General features: G+C 40.5%; 1 protein-coding gene across 1 annotated transcript in view; it reads left to right on the forward strand.

The window, feature by feature from the left end:
* Positions 1 to 12,703, forward strand: part of LOC132393569 (E3 ubiquitin/ISG15 ligase TRIM25-like) — a 49,062-nt gene that overhangs the window by 19,547 nt on the left and 16,812 nt on the right. The window contains exons 5-7 of the mRNA XM_059968996.1: positions 502 to 636; positions 4,824 to 4,937; positions 9,140 to 9,253. Of these exons, the coding sequence (XP_059824979.1) occupies positions 502 to 636; positions 4,824 to 4,937; positions 9,140 to 9,253 (363 nt within the window). The remainder of the gene's footprint in view (positions 1 to 501; positions 637 to 4,823; positions 4,938 to 9,139; positions 9,254 to 12,703) is intronic.

The raw sequence follows: 12,703 nt of genomic DNA on the forward strand, positions 1-12,703 counted from the left end.
CTATCCGAACAACAGCACAGGATCGGAAAAAGTTGCAGAAGTTTGCACACTCAGCCGGTTCCATCATGGGCACTGGCCTCCCAAGCATTGAGAATATCTTCAAAATTTGGGCTTCAAAATGGCAGCATCCATCATTAAGCACCCCTGTCACCCAGGACGTGCCCTCTTCTCATTGTTACCATCAAGGAGGAGATACAGGAGTCTGAAGTCACACACTCAACATTTTAAGAACAGCTTCATCCCCTCCTCCATCAGATTTTTCAACAGACAGGAACCCACGAACATGATATCATTATTTTTGCTCCCATTTTGCACTGCATATTTTGTTTATATATGAGTAATTTATACTTTTTCAAAGCATGGCACTATACTGCTGTTGCAAAACAACAAATTTCATGACATTAGCCGGTGATAGTAAACATGATTCCGATTTTGATATCTAATTACTACATTTTACAAATTCTTTCCAGATAACAGTTTGTGTTATTTTTATCATTACAGATATTCACAATTTGCTGTTTTCAACCAGGCTGCTGTCAAAAAACAGGAGAGAAATGTTGAGGGGGTATTTGGTTTTTGTGACTCCACTTTCGGTTCTGCGCCGTCTTTCGGTTCATCGCAGATAGAGGCCAACAGGTACTCCAACCATCCATAAATCCCTTCCCAGATTAATTGAAGACAACTTACGATGTTTGATTAACCTGAGGATCGTTCCGTCTTTGGACTGTGGGACGAAACTGCAGCACCGGGAGGAAACCCACACACTCTCTCAGTAGACATAAAAACTCCTTAGAGAGGACATTGTGCTTGAACTCTGAACTCCGACACTGAGCTATAATAGTGTTGCTCTACCCACTACAGTGCCGTGGTGCCCATGGTTACTTTACTGACTACTTCTCATTCTTTAAATTTCAGAAACTTTGAAGCAAGGCAGATTTTGAAAATCCCTAAGAGCCAAATGGTATAGCCCCAACTCCAGCCAAATTAATCCTCTGGGTCATTGAGGCACACAGGTTTACAAACCACGACTAGGTTGTAGTCCTCTTGAAGGATCTCGGCTCAATAATAGTTTTTTTTTAAACAGCTGCTGGATTGTGATGTTTAGAACCAGGGTTCTTTCAGATATCAGGAAATTTACACAAAACTTGGTGCTTCATGATAGTTTTATTCAGCAGTAATAGAACAAAGAAGGTTGAAAAGATGGAGTGTAACTGAGGCTGTAGGCAGACAGGATACAAAAGAGATGGTGGCACTGTGTGGTCGGCTCGTTCCATTCAATTTCACAGATACGAGTCAGTCAAACAGATTGCCCCTATTTAAATAATGCAACACCAAGAGAAGCTTCCAGAGCTTTCCAGAATCATACCAATACGACAATGAACAATTGCATAGGCATATTGTGACCACTAGGAAACATACTAGTTTCTCACTACAGGAAATATCTTCTCTGTGGCCACTCTATATAGGCCTTTCAATATTCAGTAGGTTTCAATGAGCTCCCCCCTCATTCTTCTAAATTCCAGCGAGCCCAGGCCTGGAGCCACGAAACGCTCCTCGTATGTTAACCCTTTCATTCCCAGAACCATTCTCATCAACCTCTACTGGACCCGAAGCACAGCCCTGAATTCCTTCCAGCTTAATGAAGTGTTATCCCCTGGACACCAAAGATATTATCCCTGTCCGTCAAAGCCGTGCCATGTTCTTTAAGTTGTCATCTCTTTAAAAATAATAATAACAGCAATAAAATAGTACTTTATTGACTCAAGTAAGAAATTCTTTCATTAGAGCAGCAACATTTCAAAACATACTTAGCAGTGTACAGACTTAACTAATAATAACAATACAAAATAATAATAATACGCACAATAATAATGTACCTATGTGCAATAATAAGGTACAAAATAATAAAGCGGACTGTTGTAGTATGATGTCTGTTCTCTTGTTGCACAGAGATGAACTGTTATTTTGCTTATTGCACTTGGTAGGAAAGTCTTCCTGTAAAGATCCTTGTGACAGCGGAGCTGAATGAGTCTGTTCTAAAGGTGCTCCGCTGCTTATTCACTTGATCATGGAGAGAATGTACCAGATTGTCCATAATAGTAACCTCCTCTCTGCCACTGACTCAAAAGAGTCCAGGTTGTAGCCAAGGTCAGAGCCAGTCTTTTTGCATATTCTCAATCTTTATTCTTCTCAGCAACATTATCCTCACACTGTTTGTAGTCATCTTGGAGTGAATGCAAATTGTAGTGTATGATCTGAAATTCCATTCTTCACCCTCTCCTCATTTCCATCTTTCTCTTTCCTCTTTTAAGTAATCCTAAACACTGATGTCTTCAACTGAGTTTAAGGAAATTCATCCTGGTGCCTCCTGAAATAGCTTGGCATCAGAATCAGGTTTACTATCTCATGAAATTTGTTGTTTTGCAGCAGCAGTACATAAAAATAACAAAAAACCATATATTACATGTGTATTTATTTATATGATATTAAGATAGGTGGAAGAGCAGTTAGTTTTGACGAAGTACAGAGGCTACAGAAGGACTTTGATTAGGAGAAAGGGCAAAGTAGTGGCAGCTGGAATATTGGGAAGTGTATGTTAATGCACTTTGGTAGAATAAATGAAAGGGGTGATTATTTTCCAAATGGAGAGAAAATACAAAATATTGAGCTGGAATGGGACTTTGGAATCCTTGTGCAGGATTCCCTAAGGTTAATTTGCAGATTCAGGCTGAGGTGAAGAAGTCAGGTGTGATGATAGCATTCATTCCAAGATGACTGGAATATAAAAGCATGGATGTAATGTGGAAACTTTATAAAGCACTAGTGAGGCCTCACTTGGATCATTGTGAGCAGTTTTGGGAGCCTATCTTAGACAGGATGTGTTTAAAGGAGGATCAGCAAAATGATCCAGGATTGAATGGCTGGTCAAAGGAAGAGCGTTTGATGACTCTGGGCCTCTTTTCACTAGAATTCAGAAAAATGAGCGGTGACTTCATTGAAACCTATCGAATGGTGAACGGCCGTGATAGAGTGAGTGTGGAGAAGATGTTTCCTATGGTGGGAAAGTCTATGACCACAGGACACAGCCTTGGAATAGAGCGGCATCATTTCAGATTGCAAATGAGGGGGAATTTCTTCAGTGGTGAATCTGTGGAATTCTTTGAAACAGATGGCTGTGGAGACCATGTCTTTGTATATTTAAGGCAGAGGTTGGTAGATTCTTGATTGGTCAGGGCATAAAGAGATACGAGCAGACGGCAGGTGGTTGAGCTGAGAGGAAAATTAGATCAGCCATGATGAAATGGCAAAGTAGACTCTGTGGGCCAAATTGCCTCATTCTACTCCTATATTTTATGGTCTAGTTTAAAAATTAAATTAAAGAAATAGTGCTAAGAGAGCAAAACAGAAGGAAGTATACAGTGAGGTAGTGCTTTGTTCTTTCGGAAATCTGTTGGTGGAGGCGAAGCAGCTATTCCTGAAACGTTGAATGTCACCAACCTTGCACTCTGTTAGTAAGAAATTGATTGTGGACCTCAGGAAAGGGAAGTTGAGGGAGCAAGCCAGTCCTCATTGAGGGAACAGCAGTGGAAAGTTTGAGCAGTTTCAAGTTCCTGGGTGTCAACAGCTCTGAAGATTTATCCTGCGCTTAACATACATTACAAAGAATACTATATTTCACTCAGAGTTTGAGGAGATTTGGTACATCACCAAAGACTCTTGGAAATACCTCTACATGTCCCATGGAAAGTATTTTAAGTGTATAGTAACCTTGGGTCATTGGTAGAGAATTCTGAGGGCATTGAGTTTTTTGCTTTCATATTTTAATCCCTGCATTTTATAAATTATAATTCTAATATATTATTGCACTTTGTTATTTTATAATTAGGTTTTGTCTAGTTTACATATAATTTCAATGGTCCTTGAATACATTGAATTAATTCTCCTTGAGATCTTGCTGGCAGCCAATTAAGTATCCTTGGAGTTATGTCTCTTATCAGAAACTTTACTTGTAAGCTTGATAACAGTCTGTGTTTTACTCAGCTGGGCACAGACTCTTTTGTGCCCTGGAGTGCATTTAAAGGGGCAGAGCTAACCCCATAGGTCTCAGTCATGTTGATCCTTGCCTAGTGAAGTTCTAGCAAAATTATTCTGAGTTATCCAAGACCTTGAAAGTTCTACAGTTTTGTTTTGTCTCTTTTGATCCTAAAATTCCTTGGTTTTGTTTAACCCTTCTGATTCTCTGTGATCCTGAGCTTGGGGGCGAAAATGCAGTATGACACACTGCTAAAACCACTATCTGAACAACAGCAAAGGATCGGAAAAAGTTGCAGAAATTTGCACACTCAGCCAGCTCCATCATGGGCACTGGCCTCCCAAGCATGGAGAATATTTTCAAAAGTTGGGCTTCAAAATGGCAGCATCCATCATTAAGCACCCCTGTCACCCAGGACGTGCCCTCTTCTCATTGTTACCATCAAGGAGGAGATACAGGAGTCCGAAGCCACACACTCAACATTTTTAGAAGAAATTGTTCTCCTCTACCATCAGATTTTTGAAGAGGCAGGAAACTCTTGAAAATATTCTTGTTCCCATTTTGCAGTACTTATTTGATTAATTTATATAATTGTAATTCATACTTTTTTAAAGCACGGAACAGCACTGCTGTGGCAAAATAACAAATTTCATGACATAAGTCAGTGACATTAAACATGATTCTGTTATCTAATTACTTAATTTTTCTGATTCTTATTTGCTAATTAACTGCTGTTTTTCATCTGTCCTGTTATTCCAGATAACAGTTTGTGTTATTTTTATCATTACAGATGTTCACAACTTTCTGTTTTCAAAATAGTTCCTGCCAACGAACAGAGAAATGTTCCGATGATATTTAGTTTTGGTGGCTCCTCTTCCGGTTCATCGCAGATGGAGCCCAACAGGTACTCTAACCATCCATAAATCCCTTCCCAGATTAATCGAGGACATCTTACGATGTTTGATTAATCTGCAGATCGTTCCGTCTTTGGACAGTGGGAGGAAACTACAGCACTGGGAGGAAACCCACACACTCTCTCAGGAGACATAAAAACTCCTTAGAGAGGACATTGTGCTTGAACTCTGAACTCCGACACTGAGCTATAATGGTGTTGCACTACCCACTACATGGCCATGGTGCCCATGGTTACTTTACTGACTACTTCTCATTCTTTAAATTTCAGAAACTTTGAAGCAAGGCAGATTTTGAAAATCCCTAAGAGCCAAATGGCATAGCCCCAACTCCAGCCAAATTAATCCTCTGGGTCATTGAGGCACACAGGTTTCCAAACCACGACTAGGTTGTAGTCCTCTTGAAGGATCTCAGCTCAATAATAGTTTTTTTTAAACAGCTGCTGGATTGTGATGTTTAGAACCAGGGTTCTTTCAGATATCAGGTAATTTGCACAAAACTTGGTGCTTCATGACAGTTTTATTCAGCAGTAATAGAACAAAGAAGGTTGAAAAGACGGAGTGTAACTGAGGCTGTAGGCAGACAGGATACAAAAGAGATGGTGGCACTGTGTGGTCAGCTCGTTCCATTCAATTTCACAGATACGAGTCAGTCAAACAGATTGCCCCTATTTAAATAATGCAACACCAAGAGAAGCTTCCAGAGCTTTCCAGAATCATACCAATACGACAATGAACAATTGCATAGGCATATTGTGACCACTAGGAAACATACTAGTTTCTCACTACAGGAAATATCTTCTCTGTGGCCACTCTATATAGGCCTTTCAATATTCAGTAGGTTTCAATGAGCTCTCCCCTCATTCTTCTAAATTCCAGCGAGCCCAGGCCTGGAGCCACGAAACGCTCCTCGTATGTTAACCCTTTCATTCCCAGAACCATTCTCATCAACCTCTACTGGACCCAAAGCACAGCCCTGAATTCCTTCCAGCTTAATGAAGTGTTATCCCCTGGACACCAAAGATATTATCCCTGTCCGTCAAAGCTGTGCCATGTTTTTTAAGTTGTCATCTCTTTAAAAATAATAATAACAGCAATAAAATAGTACTTTATTGACTCAAGTAAGAAATTCTTTCATTAGAGCAGCAACATTTCAAAACATACTTAGCAGTGTACAGACTTAACTAATAATAACAATACAAAATAATAATAATACGCATAATAATAATGTACCAATGTGCAATAATAAGGTACAAAATAATAAAGCGGGCTGTTGTAGTATGATGTCTGTTCTCTTGTTGCACAGAGATGAACTGTTATTTTGCTTATTGCACTTGGTAGGAAAGTCTTCCTGTAAAGATCCTTGTGACAGCGGAGCTGAATGAGTCTGTTCTAAAGGTGCTCCGCTGCTTATTCACTTGATCATGGAGAGAATGTACCAGATTGTCCATAATAGATAACAGTTTGTTCAGTAACCTCCTCTCTGCCACTGACTCAAAAGAGTCCAGGTTGTAGCCAAGGTCAGAGCCAGTCTTTTTGCATATTCTCAATCTTTATTCTTCTCAGCAACATTATCCTCACACTGTTTGTAGTCATCTTGGAGTGAATGCAGATTGTAGTGTATGATCTGAAATTCCATTCTTCACCCTCTCCTCATTTCCATCTTTCTCTTTCCTCTTTTAAGTAATCCGAAACACTGATGTCTTCAACTGAGTTTAAGGAAATTCATCCTGGTGCCTCCTGAAATAGCTTGGCATCAGAATCAGGTTTACTATCTCATGAAATTTGTTGTTTTGCAGCAGCAGTACATAAAAATAACAAAAAACCATATATTACATGTGTATTTATTTATATGATATTAAGATAGGTGGAAGAGCAGTTAGTTTTGACGAAGTACAGAGGCTACAGAAGGACTTTGATTAGGAGAAAGGGCAAAGTAGTGGCAGCTGGAATATTGGGAAGTGTATGTTAATGCACTTTGGTAGAATAAATGAAAGGGGTGATTATTTTCCAAATGGAGAGAAAATACAAAATATTGAGCTGGAATGGGACTTTGGAATCCTTGTGCAGGATTCCCTAAGGTTAATTTGCAGATTCAGGCTGAGGTGAAGAAGTCAGGTGTGATGATAGCATTCATTCCAAGATGACTGGAATATAAAAGCATGGATGTAATGTGGAAACTTTATAAAGCACTAGTGAGGCCTCACTTGGATCATTGTGAGCAGTTTTGGGAGCCTATCTTAGACAGGATGTGTTTAAAGGAGGATCAGCAAAATGATCCAGGATTGAATGGCTGGTCAAAGGAAGAGCGTTTGATGACTCTGGGCCTCTTTTCACTAGAATTCAGAAAAATGAGCGGTGACTTCATTGAAACCTATCGAATGGTGAACGGCCGTGATAGAGTGAGTGTGGAGAAGATGTTTCCTATGGTGGGAAAGTCTATGACCACAGGACACAGCCTTGGAATAGAGCGGCATCATTTCAGATTGCAAATGAGGGGGAATTTCTTCAGTGGTGAATCTGTGGAATTCTTTGAAACAGATGGCTGTGGAGACCATGTCTTTGTATATTTAAGGCAGAGGTTGGTAGATTCTTGATTGGTCAGGGCATAAAGAGATACGAGCAGACGGCAGGTGGTTGAGCTGAGAGGAAAATTAGATCAGCCATGATGAAATGGCAAAGTAGACTCTGTGGGCCAAATTGCCTCATTCTACTCCTATATTTTATGGTCTAGTTTAAAAATTAAATTAAAGAAATAGTGCTAAGAGAGCAAAACAGAAGGAAGTATACAGTGAGGTAGTGCTTTGTTCTTTCGGAAATCTGTTGGTGGAGGCGAAGCAGCTATTCCTGAAACGTTGAATGTCACCAACCTTGCACTCTGTTAGTAAGAAATTGATTGTGGACCTCAGGAAAGGGAAGTTGAGGGAGCAAGCCAGTCCTCATTGAGGGAACAGCAGTGGAAAGTTTGAGCAGTTTCAAGTTCCTGGGTGTCAACAGCTCTGAAGATTTATCCTGCGCTTAACATACATTACAAAGAATACTATATTTCACTCAGAGTTTGAGGAGATTTGGTACATCACCAAAGACTCTTGGAAATACCTCTACATGTCCCATGGAAAGTATTTTAAGTGTATAGTAACCTTGGGTCATTGGTAGAGAATTCTGAGGGCATTGAGTTTTTTGCTTTCATATTTTAATCCCTGCATTTTATAAATTATAATTCTAATATATTATTGCACTTTGTTATTTTATAATTAGGTTTTGTCTAGTTTACATATAATTTCAATGGTCCTTGAATACATTGAATTAATTCTCCTTGAGATCTTGCTGGCAGCCAATTAAGTATCCTTGGAGTTATGTCTCTTATCAGAAACTTTACTTGTAAGCTTGATAACAGTCTGTGTTTTACTCAGCTGGGCACAGACTCTTTTGTGCCCTGGAGTGCATTTAAAGGGGCAGAGCTAACCCCATAGGTCTCAGTCATGTTGATCCTTGCCTAGTGAAGTTCTAGCAAAATTATTCTGAGTTATCCAAGACCTTGAAAGTTCTACAGTTTTGTTTTGTCTCTTTTGATCCTAAAATTCCTTGGTTTTGTTTAACCCTTCTGATTCTCTGTGATCCTGAGCTTGGGGGCGAAAATGCAGTATGACACACTGCTAAAACCACTATCTGAACAACAGCAAAGGATCGGAAAAAGTTGCAGAAATTTGCACACTCAGCCAGCTCCATCATGGGCACTGGCCTCCCAAGCATTGAGAATATTTTCAAAAGTTGGGCTTCAAAATGGCAGCATCCATCATTAAGCACCCCTGTCACCCAGGACGTGCCCTCTTCTCATTGTTACCATCAAGGAGGAGATACAGGAGTCCGAAGCCACACACTCAACATTTTTAGAAGAAATTGTTCTCCTCTACCATCAGATTTTTGAAGAGGCAGGAAACTCTTGAAAATATTCTTGTTCCCATTTTGCAGTACTTATTTGATTAATTTATATAATTGTAATTCATACTTTTTTAAAGCACGGAACAGCACTGCTGTGGCAAAATAACAAATTTCATGACATAAGTCAGTGACATTAAACATGATTCTGTTATCTAATTACTTAATTTTTCTGATTCTTATTTGCTAATTAACTGCTGTTTTTCATCTGTCCTGTTATTCCAGATAACAGTTTGTGTTATTTTTATCATTACAGATGTTCACAACTTTCTGTTTTCAAAATAGTTCCTGCCAACGAACAGAGAAATGTTCCGATGATATTTAGTTTTGGTGGCTCCTCTTCCGGTTCATCGCAGATGGAGCCCAACAGGTACTCTAACCATCCATAAATCCCTTCCCAGATTAATCGAGGACATCTTACGATGTTTGATTAATCTGCAGATCGTTCCGTCTTTGGACAGTGGGAGGAAACTACAGCACTGGGAGGAAACCCACACACTCTCTCAGGAGACATAAAAACTCCTTAGAGAGGACATTGTGCTTGAACTCTGAACTCCGACACTGAGCTATAATGGTGTTGCACTACCCACTACATGGCCATGGTGCCCATGGTTACTTTACTGACTACTTCTCATTCTTTAAATTTCAGAAACTTTGAAGCAAGGCAGATTTTGAAAATCCCTAAGAGCCAAATGGCATAGCCCCAACTCCAGCCAAATTAATCCTCTGGGTCATTGAGGCACACAGGTTTCCAAACCACGACTAGGTTGTAGTCCTCTTGAAGGATCTCAGCTCAATAATAGTTTTTTTTAAACAGCTGCTGGATTGTGATGTTTAGAACCAGGGTTCTTTCAGATATCAGGTAATTTGCACAAAACTTGGTGCTTCATGACAGTTTTATTCAGCAGTAATAGAACAAAGAAGGTTGAAAAGATGGAGTGTAACTGAGGCTGTAGGCAGACAGGATACAAAAGAGATGGTGGCACTGTGTGGTCAGCTCGTTCCATTCAATTTCACAGATACGAGTCAATCAAACAGATCGCCCCTATTTAAATAATGCAACACCAAGAGAAGCTTCCAGAGCTTTCCAGAATCATACCAATACGACAATGAACAATTGCATAGGCATATTGTGACCACTAGGAAACATACTAGTTTCTCACTACAGGAAATATTTTCTCTGTGGCCACTCTATATAGGCCTTTCAATATTCAGTAGGTTTCAATGAGCTCTCCCCTCATTCTTCTAAACTCCAGTGAGTCCAGTCCCGGAGCCACGAAACGCTCCTCGTATGTTAACCCTTTCATTCCCAGAACCATTCTCATCAACCTCTACTGGACCCGAAGCACAGTCCTGAATTCCTTCCAGCTTAATGAAGTGTTATCCCCTGGACACCAAAGATATTATCCCTATCTGTCAAAGCTGTGCCGTGGTGTTTTTAGGTTAGTAGCTCTTTAAAAATAATAACAACAATAATAATAATAATAATAATAGTATTTTATTGACCCATGAGAAATTATTTCATTACAATAGACAATAGGTGCAGAAGTAGACCATTCGGCCCCTCGAGTCTGCACCACCATTCTGAGATCATGGCTGATCATTCACTGTCAATACCCAGTCCCTGCCTTGTCCCCATATCCCTTGATTCCCCTATCCATCAGATATCTATCTAGCTCCTTCTTGAAAGCATCCAGAGAATTGGCCTCCACCGTCTTCCGAGGCAGTGCATTCCACACCTCCACAACTCTCTGGGAGAAGATGCTCTTCCTCAACTCTGTTTTAAATAACTGCCCTCTTATTCTCAATCCATGCCCTCTGGTACTGGACTCTCCCAACATCTGGAACATATTTCCTGCCTCAATCCTATCAAATCCTTTAATTATCTTAAACGTTTCAATCATCCCCTCTCAATCTCCTCAATTCCAGCGTGTACAAGCCCAATCTCTCCAATCTCTCTGCGTAAGACAGCCCTGCCATCCCAGGAATCAACCTAGTGAATCTACGCTGCACTTCCTCAATTGCCAGAATGTCCGTCCTTAAACCTGGAGACCAAAACTGTACACAATATTCCAGGTGTGGTCTCACCAGGGCCCTGTACAAATGCAAAAGGACATCCTTGCTCTTGTAGTCAATTCCCCTTGCAACAAAGGCCAACATTCCATTTGCCCTCTTCACTGCCTGTTGCACTTGCTCATTCACCTTCATTGACTGGTGAACTAGGACTCCTAGGTCTCTTTGCATTTCTCCCTTACCTAACTCTACACCGTTCAGACAATACTCTGCCCTCTTGTTCCTGCTTCCAAAGTGGATAACTTCACATTTATTCACATTGAATGACATCTGCCAAGTATCTGCCCAGTCACCCAGCCTATCCAAGTCTCCCTGTATTCTCCTAACGTCCTCTTCGCATGTCACACTGCCACCCAGTTTAGTATCGTCAGCAAACTTGCTGATATAGTTTTCAATGCCGTCATCTAAATCATTGACATAAATCATAAAGAGCTGTGGTCCCAATACAGAGCCCTGTGGTACCCCACTAGTCACCTCCAGCCAGTCCGAGAAACACCCATTCACTGCTACCCTTTGCTTTCTATCTGCCAACCAGTTTTCTATCCATGTTGAAATCCTGCCCCTATTTCCTAATCCTATTTCTGCCATCTAGATGTGCCACTATTTCGTCCTTAATAATGGACTCAAGCATCTTCCCCACGACTGACGTTAGGCTAACAGGGCGATAGTTCTCCGTTTTCTCCTTCCCTCCCTTCTTGAAAAGTGGGATAACATTAGCCACTCTCCAATCTTCAGGAACTGATCCTGAATCTAAGGAACATTGGAAAATGATTACCAATGCTTCCGCAATTTCCTGAGCCACCTCTTTTAGAACCCTCGGATGCAGACCATCTGGACCCGGGGATTTATTAGCCTTCAGTCCTACCAGTCTACTCATCACAGTTTCTTTCCTAATGTCAATCTGTCTCAATTCTTCTGATATCCTATGACCCTGGCCCATCCATACATCTGGGAGATTGCTTGTGTCCTCCCTGGTGAAGACAGATCTAAAGTATGCATTAAATTCTGTTGCCATTTCCCTGTTTCCCATAACAATTTCTCCCAATTCATTCTTCAAGGGGCCAACATTGTCCTTAACTATCTTCTTTCTCTTCACATAGCTAAAAAAGCTTTTGCTATCCCCTTTTATATTCCTGGCTAGACTGAGCTCATACCTGATTTTTTTCTCTCCGTATTGCTTTTTTAGTTAAGATCTGTTCCTTAAAACTTTCCCAATCATCTGTATTCCCACTCATCTTAGCCCTGTCATACTTCTTTTTCTTTAATGCTATACAATCTCTGACTTCCTTTGTCAACCACTGTGGCCCCTTCCCCCTCTTTGAATCCTTCCTTCTCATTGGAATGAACTGCTTTTGCATCTTTTGTATTATACCCAAGAATATCTGCCACTGCTGATCCACTGTCTTTCCTGCCAGGGCATCCGCCCATTTAACTTTGGCCAGCTCTTCCCTCATGGCTCCGTAGTCTCCTTTATTTAATTGCAACACTGACACCTCTGATCTGCCCTTATCCCTCTCAAATTGTAGATAAAAACTTATCATGTTATGATCACTATTTCTTCATGGCTCCTTTACTTCAAGATCACTTATCAATTCCTGTTCATTACACATCACAAGTCCAAAATAGCCTCGTTCCTGGTTGGCTCAAGCACAAGCTGTTCCAAAAATACATCCCTTAGACACTCCACAAACTCCCTATCCTGGGGTCCAGCACCTACCTGATTCTCCCAGTTCACCTGCATGTTGAA

Source organism: Hypanus sabinus, chromosome 4 (genome assembly GCF_030144855.1).
Source record: "Hypanus sabinus isolate sHypSab1 chromosome 4, sHypSab1.hap1, whole genome shotgun sequence".
NCBI lineage: Eukaryota > Metazoa > Chordata > Chondrichthyes > Myliobatiformes > Dasyatidae > Hypanus > Hypanus sabinus.